Below are 18,175 nucleotides of genomic sequence, written 5' to 3'. Positions count from 1 at the left end.
CTAATGAAATACATTGAAGTTTGTAACACGGCAAAGATGTCAAAAGTTTATTTTGATATTAATAGTTTATTTAGAAAAATATTCTATTTTTGCTGTATTTTATGCTGAACACTTGCAAAGTTACACAAGTGTGACAGGAATTCCTACAGAAACCCCAAATTCTTGCTACACAAGGACTATTCAGATTCCCGCCCTCCACACACACACACACACACACACACACACACACACACAGAGCTGCAGTCCCTGCACCCCTACTGCAGCACTGCCAGCAAATCATAAGTGAGCATTGTGTGGGAAAACTGCATTCTGAGAATGTTGCATTTTTTCCTATATTGACTCTTTGAAGAGTTCTTCACATTCTCCACATCGCGCAGCAGAGGTTGTTGACCCAACCCAAAGGCCAGTGTGTTTTGGATTAAAAAATGATTTTCCAGAAAAGAACAAAATGCTGCATCAAAAAGCTGTACGAGTTCAGGAGGTCAGCATTTGCATCAAACTTCACAACAGAAATATTTGTTGTTTTAAAAACCAGGATTTATTTTTGCAGGGCTGAGTGAAGACATGGAGCTGTGAGGGCTGCTAATGCAAGTCATTTCCTTGTTGAACCAGCTTTAGTATAGGTTTTGTTTTGATTTTTTAAAATCTTACCAGTGAATCATTTTGTCAGTCATGCTGGTCTCACTGAGCCGGACTCAGTGCCCAACATTCCTCCCCAGTACAGCCACAGTTAGAGTTAATCACTGGGAGTTGCCTCTTCAGGCTCATTATGTCATGACATGGACTCATTTACAGTCTCCATACTTATCTAACTACATGTTAATTCAAACAAGCCAGCAATTAAGAGTGTCTGAGGTCAGCTGAGTGCATCAAAATGTTCCAGTGAAGCACAACATTAAACTTCTGCAGCAGATCTCAAGGTTTTAAATGGCTTTGGTAAAAGTCTTCATCAGTAATTGATTTGCATATATAGTCACTTACAAAAACATTTATATCTGTTGAAACTATTCATGTTTTGTAACAACCACCATCTTTGTTGGATTTGATTGAGATTTTGTTTGATAGGTTATGAAGGATTGTATGTCGGAGTCATGTTTACATCAATCCCTGTGATATGAATGTCTATCACATAATAAATATATTTTCTCTATTTTAAAAATGAAAAGAGCACATCCAGCAGTTATGACAGTAGTATTGTTGAACTATGAAACAGTGTGAAAAGCAGCACTTCAGAATATTAGTTTGGCAGGAAGGTCCATGGCTCTTTAAACTGCAGTGTGTAAAATGCAGTGAGCCTTTTCAGTCCCAATAATAGAACATGTAAGTAATTAAAGGAGAAACCCTGTTGTGCAGACTCTAAAGGCCTCTGCCAAACATTTCTGTTCTCTGACTGTGCCACATTCTTGTGAATAAACTCAAAAATGGAGGAAAAGCAGTAATAATCAGAGAACATAGTAGCCCTGTAATCTTAGGGTTTTTCAGGGAATTGGGGTGGCTTTGTGTGGAAAACAGACTATAAATTCAATCATTTGGCTTTTCTCTCTCCTCCAAGGATTTCATGACAGCTTTAGATTTACTATCCGTCTGTAGCTATGCTCACTTGTTCCTTCATTCTTCTCTTTTTGCAGCGGATTTTGGCGTCTCTGCAAAAAATACAAAAACATTACAGAGGAGAGATTCCTTCATTGGGACGCCATACTGGTAAGACACTCGGCATCTTAACAGGGCAGGAAAACTCTGAATATCAAATATCATTTGAGAAGCTTGTGTGCTCTTACATAACGTATGAAACATAACATTTCATATGTTATGTTAAATGCTTTGCAAACGTGTTACACCTTAGTTCCAACATCATTCCACAAATCCCTAAGAAAGATGTTCAAGAGAAATTCTTTAATCTTGGAAGTATAAGCATACATTTCACCATTTCTTAAAAAAAAAAAAGAGAAAAAAAATATTTGAAAAGAATTACTGGCACTAAAATTATAACACCTCAAAAAATTCCTTTGAAATGCAACTGATGATTTAATCTTTTAATTTCATCGAAGTGACTAAGACATTTGTGTTTATAGTCCAGATGTGTGTTGATGTTCTTGAAGTGACAGCTTCTCTCCCTCCAAATTTTAAACGACCAGCTCATAAAATTCAGGGTTCATCTGGCAACCAGCAACAACAAAACAGAAAACAATTATAGTAAATCTCATTGATTTACATTTTTGGGTTTATTATCCTCATTAAAACCTGTTTGATCATTTTGTTGCTCTCTGTATGCATTGAAAAGTGTGTTGCATCCAGGATCAGTTTCTGCATGAACCTTGTTCTACAGTGTGATCCTCTAAGTGGATATTTGTTGCAGCTGTTAATCAGTGACTAGTGCAGGTTATGATTCATTGATGGCGGCTGATAAGAGAACCAACGCGGTTCATATTTAGACGTAGTTGGAAATTCATGTTGTGCTGTTATAAACTGAAATGATAGTTTTGGTTCCTACTTTGTCTAAGAAGAGAAACATTTCACGCTTATTTACTTTGTTCTCTGTCATAAAAGCCACAGATTATTCACTTATAAATGAAGTTTAATCAAATCTGCTGCTTGGTTGCAGAATTGCTTCTTTTTTTGCCAAGTAGAATTATGTTTTTAGATGTTCCTGCGCTATGAAAGGAAACCAGTGATGAATGTTTGATTTGCTTGCTCCAGGATGGCTCCAGAGGTGGTGATGTGTGAGACGATGAAGGACGCTCCTTACGACTACAAGGCCGACATCTGGTCTCTTGGAATCACGTTGATCGAGCTCGCACAAATCGAACCCCCTCACCATGAGCTCAACCCAATGAGGGTCCTGCTGAAGGTCGCCAAGTCAGAACCCCCAACCCTGGACCAGCCTAGTAAATGGTAATGATGGCAAATGAGGAAAGTCTGAATATAAAACCCCTAAATTGTTTTAATCTACCAGTGTAAAGTAGTAAACAGCCTGGAGCAGGAAACAGAAATATATGTGATTGTATTTATTACAGTAAAGAGCTTCCTGTTTGTTTTTATTTGGAAATGTCTGAAATCTCCACCTACAGTCTCTTTATGAAAGTACAACAACAAGAGAGGCGGGGCTTAAGCACATGCCAAGCCGTATCTATCCCTATCAGTTCTACGAGTCTTAATGTTCTATTGTAGCTAAATTTATTGTGGTTATCAGTGACGAGATGCTGAGTCATCATGCTTAGTGGATATCTGTGAAGGGATGATTCGCTTGGATCAACATCATGCATCTTCTGCATATTTTTATTGTGTTGCAACCACCTTTCTTCTGCCATCTACCTCCCCTCTTCTTACTAACTGAAGCTGTTTTTATGTATTTGCTCCAGGTCGAGGGACTTTAATGACTTCTTGAGGAAAGCTTTGGATAAGAACCCAGAGTGTCGCCCCAGTGCAGCACAGCTGTTGGAGGTAAGGAGCAATAAAGTGTGCAAAGTTACAATCTAGTAGAGATTATGCAAGGTTGCACTTACCGGTAAGCACATGTCATAACTTTACCCTTGTTCTTTTCTTATCCTGGTTGGACAGAGTCAAGTTGAGTAATATAAATGAAAATGATCCAAATATACATGAATAAACTGATGACTGATTCTATTTTTCTGACTGAACAAAGATACACTAATTAAATGTTGCATTGATAAAGAAAATCTGTTTTTAGGGCATCTGTTTATCAGCGGTGCCAACAAATATGTCTGCTTAAAAAGAGAGTATTAATACTATTTATGTGCTAAAAATGGTTTTACTAATTTTAAGATTAAATCTTCACAAAATAAATTACTTGTAGTGACTGGCAACTCAAATAAATGTGCCTATATTGGAAATGTTTTTTCTTTGAAACAAACTCAGATTCTCTCTGTTAGTCAAAGTTCCTGTTTTCAAAATTGTAAGCAGAGAAAATCGGAGAAACAAACAGATGGGTGTGGATTAAAGGAGGAGCAGCATCTGTTGAGATTCGTTCCCCTCCCCAGCTGTACCCCACAGCTGAGGAGGGGAATGCCAGCTATTTACAGTCCCACTCTGAGCCAGCAGTAGGGCAGGACCACCTTCTGTACGTCAATTAGTGGGAGGAAGAGATGAAAAATCCAAGACACAGGCCCGACGGGAATTCTGTCTGTTCTCCTGCAAGGGGAAAGAGACGGGCGTGGTGCAGCTCTTTGGTCCGCTGCTGGAAGTTTTAGATGTTTATCATGCCTGCTGCTCCCAACGCTGCTAGATGCTTACATGGTGAAGGTGGTGTTGTCCGGTGATGTCACTTCATTGGGAATTACCGTAGTTTAAGACAAGTTTTAGGTTTCGTTCTCCAGTTCAGGTATCTACATCTTTCATAAACAGAAGAGATTTGGAGTGATTTCACGGAAATTAGGATGAATCATAGATAACAGCGTCTAGAGTGCAGATTGAGCTACATAAAGAAACTATATTATGAAACGAAGGAAAGGCTTCAAGTCAGCTTCATGAAGCTTTTCATGGGAAATGGGAATTAATCATCAGTTTAACTCTGGTCTTGTTTTATCTATCCCACATGTTTTCCTGTGAGGAATGTATGCAAAACATCATGAAACATTATCCGTCACTTTGACTGTGTGGCTGGCTGCAGACCATCTGGGTGACTAGTATTCCCTACGATGCAAGCAGCTTCTCCTCCCTCAGAGTTTCTCATTTTATGTAGCGTGCATATTTTTTTAATGTGTCTAGATTTTATTGTAAATACAACAGTCCCTAAAGATTATGCAGAGTAGTAAGAAATGAAGCAGTCTACTCCGACAGAAACTCCAGACTTTTTTCTTTTTACTTTAGGTAAATTAAAGGCAGGAAAGTTTTCTTTACGTGGGCTAAAATAACAATTTTCCTGACCCCAATCTAAAGCTGATTATAACCTTAAACCAGAACCTAGTCGAGCCACCCTGCAAAAACCAGAGGAGTGACCTCTTGCTACTAGAAACTCTGATTTTTTCCTGAATAATTCAAAGGGAGCTGCATGCATGTAACCCACTGGACCATATTGTTCATGTCTGATCTTTTCACGCCATGCATGTCAAATCTCCATCCGCTTCGAGTCTGGCACCGTGAAAATGACAAGATGGAAAGTAAATTATACTGCAGTGTTTTAAAAAAGAAAACATGGCTAGTCTTGGCCTAGCCGTCCTGCATGACTTTATTATTAAAAGTTGAAGAATTTTTCTTTATTAATAGTTTTTAGTCATCATGTAGTGGCAGACAACTGGTAGGTGCAGAACTGTAAGTTGGAGAGAAACATTTATTTTACAGATTGACAGTCGTTATAAACCTGGAAACAGCATGGTGGAGGGTGTTCAGTGACAGACTGCATGTTTACAGTGAGGAACATGAACTTGTTGTTTTAGACTAAAGTTTTCTGGAAGACGGTGACAGAATCACAGATAGACTAACAGCAGGTATTAGTTAGAAACACTGATTGTTTGAAGATGATCAGAATGAATTCCATAACCTGCTATTAAATTCAAATATTGCTAGTATTTAGTTCTGTAGATTATTAGGACGTTAAACTTGGTCTGTTTTAAAGTTTGGACAAGGCTCTCCCATCGTGAAGGTCTTTTTGTCCTGACATGTGGAACCTGCTCCAGAAGAAATGAGTCTTGGATGCATAAAATCTGCTTTAGGTTAAACAACAGTTTATTGCTCATAAAGATAATCTTCCTGAGTGTGTTGAAAGCATTTATATTGCATAACCAAGCTGTATAAAATAAGAAAGATTGCATGTCATTTTCACCTACTTACATTTTGTTCAGCCACTTGGTTTAAGCAGCAGCAGCTTTAGGCCTTCATGGATGTGGATGTGTTTCATGGATGGATCGACACTCAGTGTGTGAGCTGGCCATTAGACAGGAGCTGACTGCTGTTTGTCATTTGAGCCGAAGCCCAATGCACTTCTTGAGGACAAAGCCTGCACATAAACAAGTGTGACAGCGCACAGCAAGCGCAAGAACACCAAGCGTCTACACACTGCATGGTCCAGCACCGCCTGCAGCCTTTCCCCCCTTTGTCAGCTGTTCCAATTAAATTACACTCAAGTGCAAAGTCACTGAATAATGAATGACCCACGTTTTATTCCCGCAGCATTTTCCTTTCTAATTTAACTTTTTATCTTCTTTGCACTGCCACTAAGTGTTATTTTGTTCTGAACAATAGTATTGTGATGCTGCAACAGCAGCATCACAATAAAACTCACAGGGTGAAAAGCTTTTCACCTGCAGAGAGTTTTCTGTTGCTTTGCCTGGTGTCTGCTGGCTGTCTCTTCCTTTAGCAGTGACATCCTATTAAAAGTATTTTTCTATTCATTTTATTCTTTGTCCAGGATGATTAAATTTTTATGTTGTGTTTTCAGTTAAATAAGCGTTGAATTTTAATTATCACATGATAAACTCAAAGAATGAACTTATTTCTCAAAACAGATTCTATATCTTTGAAACAGTGAGAAAATAAAAGATTTAATCTAATTTACAGAATTTATTTTAAATCTAGCTAAGTCTTCCAGGATGCACCAGAATCACTACCAAGTAAAGACAAGTAAAGTTTTACCTTTTCTGATTTTAGTTAGTTAGATTTCAGTATTAATTATGCATAATTAAGCTATAACATAAAGTATGGTATATATGAGTATCATACAGTGCCCTATAAAACATGCCTTAAAAATCAACATGCATGATCTCAGGTTGAATAACTTTGAAAAAATAATTTGAATGAAGTCACACAATATGGGGATTAAATCTAATTCACAAATTCTGATAATATTTTATTATTTCTACTTTACATTTTTTTTAGTTTGATCAATCTACACAATAATCTTTAGTTAGTAATTCATGGATCCCTGGGGGATTATGATGCGACATTTCTGTTTACCACTCTTCAAAGTGACTCAGACCTCAGAACATGTCAGGTGGATAGATGCATGTTGATCTTCAAAAGTTAGAAAATGAATAAAAGAAAATTCTTAAACCAGTCTAATGTATTAAACTCATCTGAATTAACCAGTCAGTTTTCTCAACAAGAAAAATTATGTGGAAAACTTCAAATAGGAGCTGACTGCTGTTTACTAAATTACTTTTAATGTAAAATATTTTTGTGCATACAGCATGAGTTATTACTCTGACACTATTTATTAGAAAATTATTGTTCAACTCAATAAATATGTTTACTTAAAAGACTTGGGACCTAAAAGGAAAAGCATTAAATGGAAAAATTGTCCCAGTGGATGTTATTTGAGAGTATTTCCATGGATAACTCGTCCAGCTTCCTCCAGGAAAACTGTCCTGTTTGTTTTGGTGACTGGGAGCCTTGTGAGTTCTGTCACTTTGAACTGGCGTTAACAATTACAGCATAAGTGTGCTTGTTTGTTAGAAATGCCTTCAATCAATAATCACTTTAAAGAGCTCGTCATTGCTCTCTGTCCACAGCACCCTTTTGTGAAGACGGTGACCTCCAACCGTCCACTGATAGAGCTGGTGGCCGAGGCCAAAGCTGAGGTCATGGAGGAAATCGAAGACAATAGAGAGGAAGGAGAGGACGACGACACAATGGATCTCATTGAGGTACCATTCTTCTGTTCTGTCATTTCACTCTTTGCCAGTTTTTTATTTCCAAAACAAGAAGTGAGGAGTGTTTCCTCGAAGGTAAAAAGCATTTATCCAATAGTGCATAAATGAGATTTGGGTAAAATTTTCTGCAACAACACAGCTATTGTTTTGTCTCCATGCTGACATTTAGGCTTATGCTGACACAAAGTGAACATGCTTACTTGCACATTTCCCCCAAAAAGCCCAGACGTTATGCTTCAGACCTGCTTGTTGTTTTACTTTACTGGTTATCCCATTTAAGCAACATTTTCCTTCCGGTAAATACAGTCCCTGCGCTGATGTGTTTAGTTTGGTTTTGCTGAGACCGTTCACAGATCCACAGAGGACACAAGATTAGAAAGTTAGAGTACGAGAGGGCAGTCAGCACAAACAAAGGAACAGAAGCCGGAATACTGGCATTCCCTCACACCCAAATGTGTTTAAGTATAGGCGCCTGCTTTTAACCTTGCTTCTGTATGGAAAATGTTGTTGTCCCACCACTCCAGATGAAGTAAATTTATGTAAGAGTTCTCATTGTTTTGATGCCATACTGACCTTTAAATAAACCAGTTTCCAGGCCTCTAAAGAGTCCACTGGCCAGTTTGTCTCCAGGGAACAAATGTTTTCCTTTTTTAGATGTTTTGCACCACTAAAGTTAGACGCTTATAAAAGTTGTTTTGCGTTATGATCACTTCTGACTTCACACAGGGGTTTAGCGGTTCTCATCTTTGTGTCAAATAGGATTATCTCAATGTTAATGTGTTGAATCTAAGAAAAACTGTAACAATTAGAGACACATGACTGAGTCTACCAATGTCAGTCTTAATTGATTCTCCATTATATTAAAAGTTTCAAGCATTGAAAATATTTGTTTCAGAAAAAGAAACGATGCCTGCGTGTACTTCCTTTAGAAAATGGATAACCTTTGACTATTTTAGATTTCCAAAAACGGTGCCAACATTTCCATCTCCATGTTCCATGATGGATAAGGTGAAAGGTCAAAAGGAAAAACTTGGCCACTCGGCTGCACTCTGCTGTCTTCTGGATTTCTGCTCATTCTCCGCCTCCTGTTTTAAAAGTAGCCGCTTAGATAAAAGCAGACAGAAAATAGTTTGAAATGGTGCCTCAAATGTTTAATCATCTCTGTGAAACTTAAAAAGCCGTCTTCCTTCTATACCGACTTCCACCCTGAAGATGGGTTTTGGTTATCTGAACTGTTTTTGGTTTCTTGTGGTGAATCGACTGACTGGGGGAAAAGTTAGAATTTTGATCAGGACATTTTGAGAAAAAAACCACCTGATTCTGGCTATTTACTGATTTCTCACTGTATCTCTGCAAATAACATAATAAATATTTATTGTACCGCTGATCTTCTCTTTAAGCAAGAACAGAAAAAAAAAACATGTTGTTTATTTTTTACCAAAGGATTGAAATTTAGCCAATCATTTATACCATATTTCACTCAGAGCTGGAAAGTTTTGCCAAATTACAAAAACACAGGAGAGTCATAACTTGACCCTACAAACATGAAGATATTTTGTGAATCTAGATTAAATAATTTAATACATAGTAATAGGTATTACTAAAATGCTTAGTCAAAATACTCACTGATATATAATTACCTTGAATTTCAAATGACGTTCATTTTAATTTATAATCTGCTTCATGCAAAACAAAGGAGGTGATTATCTAGAGTCACATCTTGGGTAACAATTACTGTAAGAACTCTTTTCCAGTTAGTGCTTTCAGGAGAGATTAGATGACCATCTCTGTCGCAGGTAAAGTGAGCATGAAGGAAGAAGGCCAGCATTCCTTTTAGCCAAAGCTTCAGTTGAATTGACTAGACGTAGGAAGTATGAATAACTTCATCCATTAGCATTTGGACTAGAAGCAAAGGTTGAAAACATTAACATTTAGGAACTTAAATCCTAAAAAAACAAGAATGATTCGTATCACGGATGCATAACAATGCCTCTCTGTTTCCTCCAGCCACCAGAAAAGGAGCCATGCCAGACGAGTCAGACCAGTTTGGATGAAGATCAGTCGGCGGACACTCCAAGCCCCACCACACCCTCACCTGTACCTTTACCCAGGAGACTGGCTCGGCCCGCCACGACAGCAGAGGAGCACCGAGCCGCAGTGCCCGTCCCCTTGCCACGCTTCGCCGTCTCTCACAAAGATCCAGAGGAGGTGGGGGGCCGGCTGGCTGATGAGGTACTGGAGTCTGAGAAAGCTGAGAGCGAGGCCTCAACAAAGACCTCCAGCTCAGACTCTGGCATTGAGGATGGAAAGATTACCCCCACAATGGAGGAGGAGAAGGTGCTCAGCTAAATCCGTTTCATTTCCTGTAGTTTGTTCAAGCAGTTTAAGACGAAGTTTGTATTAATAACTACTGTTAATCCCCCAGGCGGCTTTAGAGACACCAGAGAATGAACGGCCACCCCCGTCTGAGATGACTGCAGAAAAACTTGACAGTATGATCAACCGGGACATACCCAGGGTCCATACATCTGAGGGAGAGATGACCGGCAGCAGAGACTCACCCACTCCAAGCTCGAGTCCCAGCATGACTCCTGGGTCCACTCCCACACCATCCTTTGCAGCTTCCCTGGTACCACAGCCTCACGATGCCCTGAACGACACAATAAGCAAAGGAATGGCAGATCGTCTGTCGATAGGAAGGAACATGGAGCCGTCCTCGCCGCAAGCCAACGGAAGGAATCACAAACGAAACTCGTTAACGGGCAGCCTGGGATCGGACAGCATGTCGGTTAAACAGGAGAACTTCAACATAACTGCAAGGGTCAGTAAAACTTAAAACATAACACAATCATATGTTTAACATGCATCTTATCTGGAAAACAACTTCTATTAGCAAGATTGTCTGCATCACTAAAAATCAATTCCAAAACCAGCCGGTTTCTCAGAGAACCTCTTAGTTTTAGAGAAGATGAGAAAAACTGTAGATATAATGGTAATAGATTCAATAAAACACAACCTGTTTCAGAACCTTGTGTTTACTCTGACCTGTATTTAGGAGTCAAAGGTTTACAGAGGGATCTCAGTGCCTCTGTAGGAAAACTCCACCTTGGAAAAACTTCTTCTCTGCACCTCATCAGGAACTGAAACAGTGCTGTGTTGTGTTTTGGGGCGAGGGCGTTAACTGACACAGAAGATAGTCTGTCTCCATCGGGTTTACATCACATGTTACACCTCACAACATGGGTCCAGATTAAAGCTTCATTTACAGTCTGTCAAAAGTGAAGTGATTCCATCTCAACAATGAGCCACTGACCGTCCAAAGAGATGGAAGCTACTAAACCAGAAGCTGGTGAAGCCAAGTATCCATATAACACATTCATTCACAGTCATCAGGAACCAATGGTGCCCTTTGTGTGGGGACAGTCCCACATTCACTATTGTGAGTTGAAGTTTCTATGGAGCTCATTGTCACATAGTTGTTTCTGGAGGCTAACTGACAGACACAGATTCAAAGTCTACTGTCTGCATAATTTATTTTACAGAACAGAATATTGATGCTATAGAGATAATGACTACATCGAGGCATCTGGAGGGGTTCATATTTGGAAATGGAGAAAATCAGCAGTGATTGAAATGTAGAAAAATATGCTCTACACATTACCTGATTATTATTCGTTTATCTTTTGGTTTTTCTAATATGGAATAAATTCTCATTAGAAAAGGAATGAACTCATCAGATGGACACGCAGCTGGGTTTAGTAGCTGTCATTTGCTGCTGGAGGCTCAGCTGCCCTGTAGACGTACCAAAGCTTTCCATCTGGACTGTGTGGCTCTGGTCTGAGTTTTAAACTGTTAGCCCAAAAGTATTGTGCAAGAAAAACTTAAGTTGTTTCTCATTTCTTAAGGCCTTTGGTTTTTTTAATACTGAGACTTGATGTCATTCAGTGATGGAGGAGACCAAAAATAAAATCAAATTAACCAAAATAAGAAAAACAGTTGGACGTGGATTTGCTCTGCTGGATTGTAACGTGTAAAAAGCCGTAAAATAGCTTGATGTACTTGATGCTACTGCAGTATAACATTTATTCACCTCATTGTTTTCCAAAGAGTTTGTGACTATACTTCCTCTAGTGAGGTTCCAACGGCATCACAGAGCCTCTGACATGCTTGTTTTTTCCTCATATATTCAACGTTTTAATACAAAATAACCTAAAATATCAGTCTTTGTTACAAAAAGCAACTAGTGCTGCATTTTAGCAGTGAGCCAAACAGTTTGTGATATGACTATGTTAACAAAGCAAAGCAATTCTACTTCCTTCACTGATTCAAAATAAGAGTCTTTAACAGATACAGCAGAATATCGAGCTTTATTCTCTTTCCTTTGTATCAGTTGCCTTTAAAAATAGCCAATGGTCATCTGACTGGACAGTCACAGTAAAAACTGTCCAGTCAGTGTGAACAGACACTGTCTGAAGTGTGTTTCACTTCAGTTACTTCTTTCTCAAAGTCACTTCAGGCAGAAGCGACTTTCACAAAAAGTTCTGTATCACACCCCGAAATATGAACGTATTTTAATAATTTAATACACGTCTGTAGAGATTCAGTGAGATTCACCACAAGCAACACATTCTTAGTTTTGCCATAACAACTTTTCTGTCAAGTCATGAGGTGTGGTTGAACTAAAACTTGGATTGTTTTTTTTTTTTAAATGCTAAACGATGTCATTTGATTAATTCCGTTGTTCTATTATGTCTTTTATAAAGTGTATTTAGTTTTCAGGAAGAGACTCCACATTTCATTTAAACAGACTAAGAATAAAAAGGTTTTGCATCCTGTAGTTGAGGCTTTTTTAGCTTTAGCTTCTTCCTGCATTGTTGACAGATTGAGAGTCTGGCTGCTTGTAGACGAACCCGACCAACAGGAACTTTAACAACGTCTTTGTCGTCACACACACAGCAAACACTTAAGACTCATTCAGAAGATTACACTGATCTGAAAGAAGTTCGAGTTTGTTGCTTTTAATTGGTTTGAATAAAATTGCATCAGATTTATTGGTTTAAGCATAACTCAAAGGAATCCTCCTCACTTTGACTTTTTTCACAGGCCTTTTTCACCGTTAAGACACACAATGCATTGTTTTTAAAGATAATGTTAAGATTACACATGTTGTTTTAAATAAAATGTGTTTTTTAGTTTCTTCAGTTGAGAAAACAGTTTAAAGTTAAGAGCTGTCAGTATTTCAGAAAAGTTTCATGTAAAAAAATAAAATAAAAAAAGAGACTGGTTTTTCAGGAAATTATGGAATTATCAAGTTATGTAAATAAAAAAAAAAACCTCAATGACTCCATTTTCTGTTTACTGGTAGTTCTCCATAGTTTTATTCAAAATCTATTGGTATTTGATTCACTATTGGTTCTTTAAAAGAATTACCACAATTCACACGAACGCAGCTGGATCATTGTAAATGTAAACTCAGTCTGAGTTTCATACAAAATCAAAGCTCATGACTTAAGTCGGTGCTAAAAAAAAAAAAAAAGTAAAATAATTTTCTGGATCTGTGAGAATTATTATTATTATTACAAACAAAACAGCATGTAGAAATAAAAAAAAAACTCGTCTAACATACTCGGGTCTATAAATCCTCCATGTCTATCCACCATCAGGACTTTTCCAGCAAGACTCTAAGGCGAACCAGAAAGTTTGTTGTGGATGGCGTGGAGCTGAGCGTGACCACCTCAAAGATCATCCGGGACGATGAGAAGAAAGATGAGGAGATGAGATTTCTGAGGTAAACACATTTTTAGGTGTCCATGTTCAGCACTTCTCATATTGATGAAAAGCTCCAGGTCCTGCTGCTCTGTGGTCTTCTGTAAATATATTTTGAGTGAATTCATTTTTGAGCATGTAGATCGCTCTTTGATAAGTGACTATGTTGCTTCTTACTTTGTTTTCAGTTTGAAAACAATTTTAGCCTGAACTTTGAGGAAGTATTCACCTCTGGATGAAGCTTTGTGGGTGTTCTGTTTAATGAATCTTTGACACAGTAGTGCCATCTAGTGTTCATTACACAAAACTGCATTTGAGTGTAGTCTATATCTGTTTAGGACTTTGAAAAAAGGAGAAACAAATGACATAACTACAATGCGTTGTCATGTTTTGTCTGTCTTAATTTTTTCAACTTGATCTCAAAGATTTATTTAAATTTTTGCATTTTCTTTTTGACTTGTAAAAATACATATCCTGTTTGTGTGTGTGTGTGTGTGTGTTTAGGCGTCAGGAGCTGCGTGAGCTCCGTTTTCTGCAGAAGGAAGAGCAACGCGCTCTGTCTGTTCTCAATGGAAAGCTGGAATCCCAGAGGGAGCAAATCCAGAAACGCTTTGACCAGGAAATAAATGTGAGTTCATAGTTAAACTGCAACCTGACACAGAGTCTTCTCTGGAAATCATTTTGAAACCCACATATTAAATTAGTTTATTAACGGAATCAGCTGTAAAAGGTTTGACTTGGCATACAGCATCTTATAAAAACATTTTGTTGCTGTACCAATAAAATTTGGTGTTTTATTGAACATCTATGTCAGAAAGTAACACCATTTAGCATAAATATAACATAGATGGAAAATTATACATGGTTTTGTAATGATTTTACAAATAAAAATCTGAAAAGTGAAAACAGAAGTTTAGAGAAGGGTTCCATTTTAAATATTTTGGGAATCTCATAAATCATTGTGCAATCTGTCTTCTGAAAATGGAAAGAGTTGAGAGTGCAAACCTAGCTTTCGGCTGACCCCTTGAACAGAGCATGGTGGTGGCAGCATCATGCTTAGGAAACACTCTTTTTCTTCAGCAGGGACAGCTGGTTAGAGTTGAACATAAATGGAGTGAAATGCTGGACCACCTTATAAGAAACCCTCAGAGTTTTGGAAAGAAAAAAAAAATCCCAGATACTTCCCACTCAATCTGACGGACTTTAAACTATTTTCATAAAGTAAGATTTTGACCTCTAGATGGATGAAGTCTCACCAATAGGTGAATCTAAAAAGCATTAACTCACAGGCACTGAGTGCAAATACTTGGTACAGTTTACAGCTGGTTGTTGGTCTGTGACAGAAAAAATCCATGGATTTTGACTTTTTAATGTAGCAAACAATTGAAAAGCTCAGACAGAATAAACTCTTTTCCTGGGTGCTGTAGCTCTGTCCGTATTTTTAAGTGTTTGTCTCCTGGTACATCTCAGGCCAAGAAGAAGCATTTTGATACAGAGCTGGAGAATCTGGAGAAACTTCAGAAGCAAACTATTGAGAAGATGGAGACAGAACACAGCCTTAAGCTCAAGGAAGAAACCAAACGCATCAAAACAGAACAAGACCGAGAATACCACAAATTCATGGATCAACTGAAACAGAAGAAGAAGGAGGTTTGATTCAACTGCACATTCCTGCTTTTAGTCATTTCACTGTATAAAATTCAGGATTAAACATGGAGCAGTGAAATGCATAAAACCTGGAGCATTGAGCAGCTGGATGATTTCTGAACTGAAGTATTTATTGCTTAGGTTAAACATTCAGTTGACAAGATGCCTCGGAGTGAGCGAAAAGACACCTTAAAGCAGCGCATGAGCTTCTTCCAGGAATCGAAGATGAAGCAGGTAAGCTGAAGGATCCCAACGTGTTTGCTTAAACTTTTTAAAGACTTCATAACTGTCAAACTTACCTTTTTTGATGTTTGTTTTTTTTAGGAGGAGAAATTTGTGGCGGACCAGAAGAACTTCCTAGATACAACACTGAAAATGATCCTCTCCAATAACAAGAGGGAGATTGCAGAAACCGAGAGAGAATGTCTCAACAAGAAGCAAGAACTCATCAGAGGTACAGTAAACTGCTAACACTAGCGAAGCCAAAGTCCTGTGCATTTTGGACAAATTAGCATGATGATTATTTCATGATTAGAGCGAGAGGCCACGTTATGGGACATGGAGGAGAAGAACCTCTTAGACAAACACCAGCTGCTGAAGCAGCAAATGAAAGACCAGTACTTCCTTCAGAGGCATCTACTCCTAAAGAAACACGAAAAGGTTAGTGGACTGGATGTATGTCCACCTGCCGTCCCATGTACCGTTAATGAGCCAAATTAAAGGAAATCCTCGATTTTTGGTACATTTTTCAAGTCTGGGTAAATGTTTTCTGTCTACAGGAGCAAGAACAAATGCAGTCCTACAACCAGCGCATGATTGAGCTGCTGAAGAACAGGCAGCAGCAGGAGAAAACCCGGATGCCAAAAATCCAGCGCAATGAGGCGAAGACTCGCATGACGATGTTCAAGAAGAGTCTGCGCATCAATTCGACAGGCAGTGCCTCAGAGGACAGAGAAAAGGTCAAGCAGGTTGGTCTGCCTCTGCCGCCTTTCTGCCCTACAGAACATTTATGAGTCGGATTGTTAGTGACCCACTCCCTTCCCTCTCGCGTGGCTGTTCAGTTTTCTCTGCAGGAGCAGAAGCGGCAGAAGGCAGAGAGGCAGCATCAGCAGCAAAAACATGAGAACCAGCTGAAGGAGATGATGGGCCAGTGTGAAAGCAACATCAGGGAGCTGCAGCAGCTGCAGGTGGATAACAGCTCCCTCTCCTCTGATTTTCTTTTTTTTTTATGATGATCTTTTGGGTTCTCTCATGGGTATTTTTATTCCAGTTTCAATTGTGTGCCTATTACAAACTAACAATCTTTTCTGTCTTTCAGAATGAAAAGTGCCACATGCTGATTGAGAATGAGACTCAGAGGCTGAAGCATCTGGATGAGCAGCATGCACAGCAGATGAAGGAGTGGAGGGAGCAGCTGAGAGTCAGGAAGAAGGCGAGTGTTTCCCTCTTGACCTCATCGTAAAGTCAGCTTTGTAGCTCTAAACAGCAGAATGCTTGAGTTGTTAAAAAGTAAAATTTTTTTGGAGACATTCTGACATGGTGTACTCTGGACTTCAATTTTGTAGGAAATTGAGGATGAGCTGAGTGCGAAGAAAAGGGACCAGGAAGCTTTCTTCATGATGAAAGAGAGCGTAGATAATTCAAACCCCAGCTCTCCCCACAAACTCTCTAAGTTTGTGCCTTACTTGGACTCGTCCACCATATGAACAGAGTGGCGGTGACGTTGCATCTACCTGAGTTCTGCACAGAAGTGTGTTCCAGACGCCTGCTGCTTCTGGTTTCATTTGCTTTAGGAATGACAAAACCCAAAACTTTCCTTGGATTTCCATGTTGCTTTAGTCAATATTTATGTTGTAGCTCAATTTTTATTTTATCTTTAGTTGGTTTTTTTTATGTAATTGAAAATGAAGATGCCAAATTTTCAGTTTTTAACTGTGCATCTAAAGAAAAAAACATCCTTCATGTTCAACGTTCCCCAACCAGAGAAGTTTGATGAGTGGAAGGGATGCATTCAGTCCTGGGAAATTAATAACTAATCAAAATTATTTTCAGTCTGACTATTGTTTTATATATATATATATATAATTCTTCCCAGCTGTTTTGACTGTTCTAACCATTAACCTCTCGTTTTTGTCACATAGCTGCCAACGCCTTATTTATTTTTCTACTGATAAAGGTCATGATCTTAATTAACACTGTAAATTGAAAGTTTTTTGTATCTTTTCTGTTTAACAACCATGATTTGAAGGACGGCTTTAAATTCATCTCTCAAGTGGGATGTGAGGTGGAATCCAAAGTTATTTGAATTGAACCATTTTTTCTTTAAAAAAGAACATGTAGATTATTATTTAGCTCAGTTTTATCAAACAAAGGAAGACATATCTATCAGATAGTGTTGCTTATTTTCTTTTATTTACTGTATAACTAGTTACACTGGATGGGAACTGACAAAACCAAAGTAAAATATGTTTTTTTTATTATTATTTTTCATGGGTGATTTAAATGTTAGGTGTGCAATTATATCCAGTGCAGTTAATGAACTGCTTCTAACCAATGTGCAATACTGTATGGATGTCGCTAAGTTCAGAGTAATTTCTTTTTCTTTTTTTTACTTTTCTTTGCACTAAGAGGAGGAATAATATAAAAACGTAAATTCCTAAAATAGATTTTCCAGCCTTTTGCAAAAAAAAAGAAAAAAAAAGATAAATGAGTGTAAAAATAGAATTTGGCCTGCAGAGTTGCACTGAATCAGGTACAGCTTAACTGCTCTTTCATTGGTGATTTCCGTTGCTTCATCTGTGTATTTCTTGGTTTACATAATGTTATTTGTATGAAAGGGGTTGTGAGTATGTATGAAAATCATGAGATGGAACCACTGGTGTAAATAACTCAATAAAATCCTTTTTTTAAAAAAGAAAAGTGTAAGTGCTGATTTGTTCTTTTTATTCAAAGAATATGAAAGGAAAGCAATGTGCAAATATCAATGTATTTATATAGAACATAAAAATAAGTGATTAGCTTTTCAGTTTAACAGTCCAGTGTAAATGTGATGACTTTAAGCTTCAAAATAGTTTTTGCATAAACTTGTTTTGAGATTGTTGTTTCAAGACAGTTTGGTCCTGGCTGCTCTCTGACTGACCTTTAGTGTTGGCATCAGA

The 18,175-nt window shown here is 38.2% G+C and overlaps 1 protein-coding gene across 1 annotated transcript in view; it reads left to right on the top strand.

Annotated features, from left to right (window-relative positions):
• Nucleotides 1-17,924, top strand: part of stk10 (serine/threonine kinase 10) — a 39,553-nt gene extending 21,629 nt beyond the window's left edge. Inside the window, exons 5-20 of the mRNA XM_007562054.2 lie at nt 1,629-1,701; nt 2,698-2,892; nt 3,360-3,441; nt 7,464-7,598; nt 9,612-9,941; nt 10,030-10,425; nt 13,268-13,392; nt 13,875-13,998; nt 14,841-15,020; nt 15,159-15,251; nt 15,342-15,471; nt 15,553-15,677; nt 15,797-15,985; nt 16,079-16,204; nt 16,336-16,449; nt 16,583-17,924. Coding sequence (XP_007562116.1) covers nt 1,629-1,701; nt 2,698-2,892; nt 3,360-3,441; nt 7,464-7,598; nt 9,612-9,941; nt 10,030-10,425; nt 13,268-13,392; nt 13,875-13,998; nt 14,841-15,020; nt 15,159-15,251; nt 15,342-15,471; nt 15,553-15,677; nt 15,797-15,985; nt 16,079-16,204; nt 16,336-16,449; nt 16,583-16,723 — 2,558 coding nt within the window. The 3' untranslated portion in view covers nt 16,724-17,924. The remainder of the gene's footprint in view (nt 1-1,628; nt 1,702-2,697; nt 2,893-3,359; nt 3,442-7,463; nt 7,599-9,611; nt 9,942-10,029; nt 10,426-13,267; nt 13,393-13,874; nt 13,999-14,840; nt 15,021-15,158; nt 15,252-15,341; nt 15,472-15,552; nt 15,678-15,796; nt 15,986-16,078; nt 16,205-16,335; nt 16,450-16,582) is intronic.
• The last annotated feature ends 251 nt before the right edge of the window (nt 17,925-18,175 follow it).

The sequence above is a fragment of the Poecilia formosa genome, unplaced genomic scaffold (genome assembly GCF_000485575.1).
Source record: "Poecilia formosa unplaced genomic scaffold, Poecilia_formosa-5.1.2 Scaffold133, whole genome shotgun sequence".
NCBI classification, from domain to species: domain Eukaryota; kingdom Metazoa; phylum Chordata; class Actinopteri; order Cyprinodontiformes; family Poeciliidae; genus Poecilia; species Poecilia formosa.
The sequence above is the reverse complement of the archived record's forward strand: the minus strand, read 5'-3'. Positions and strand labels throughout refer to the sequence as shown.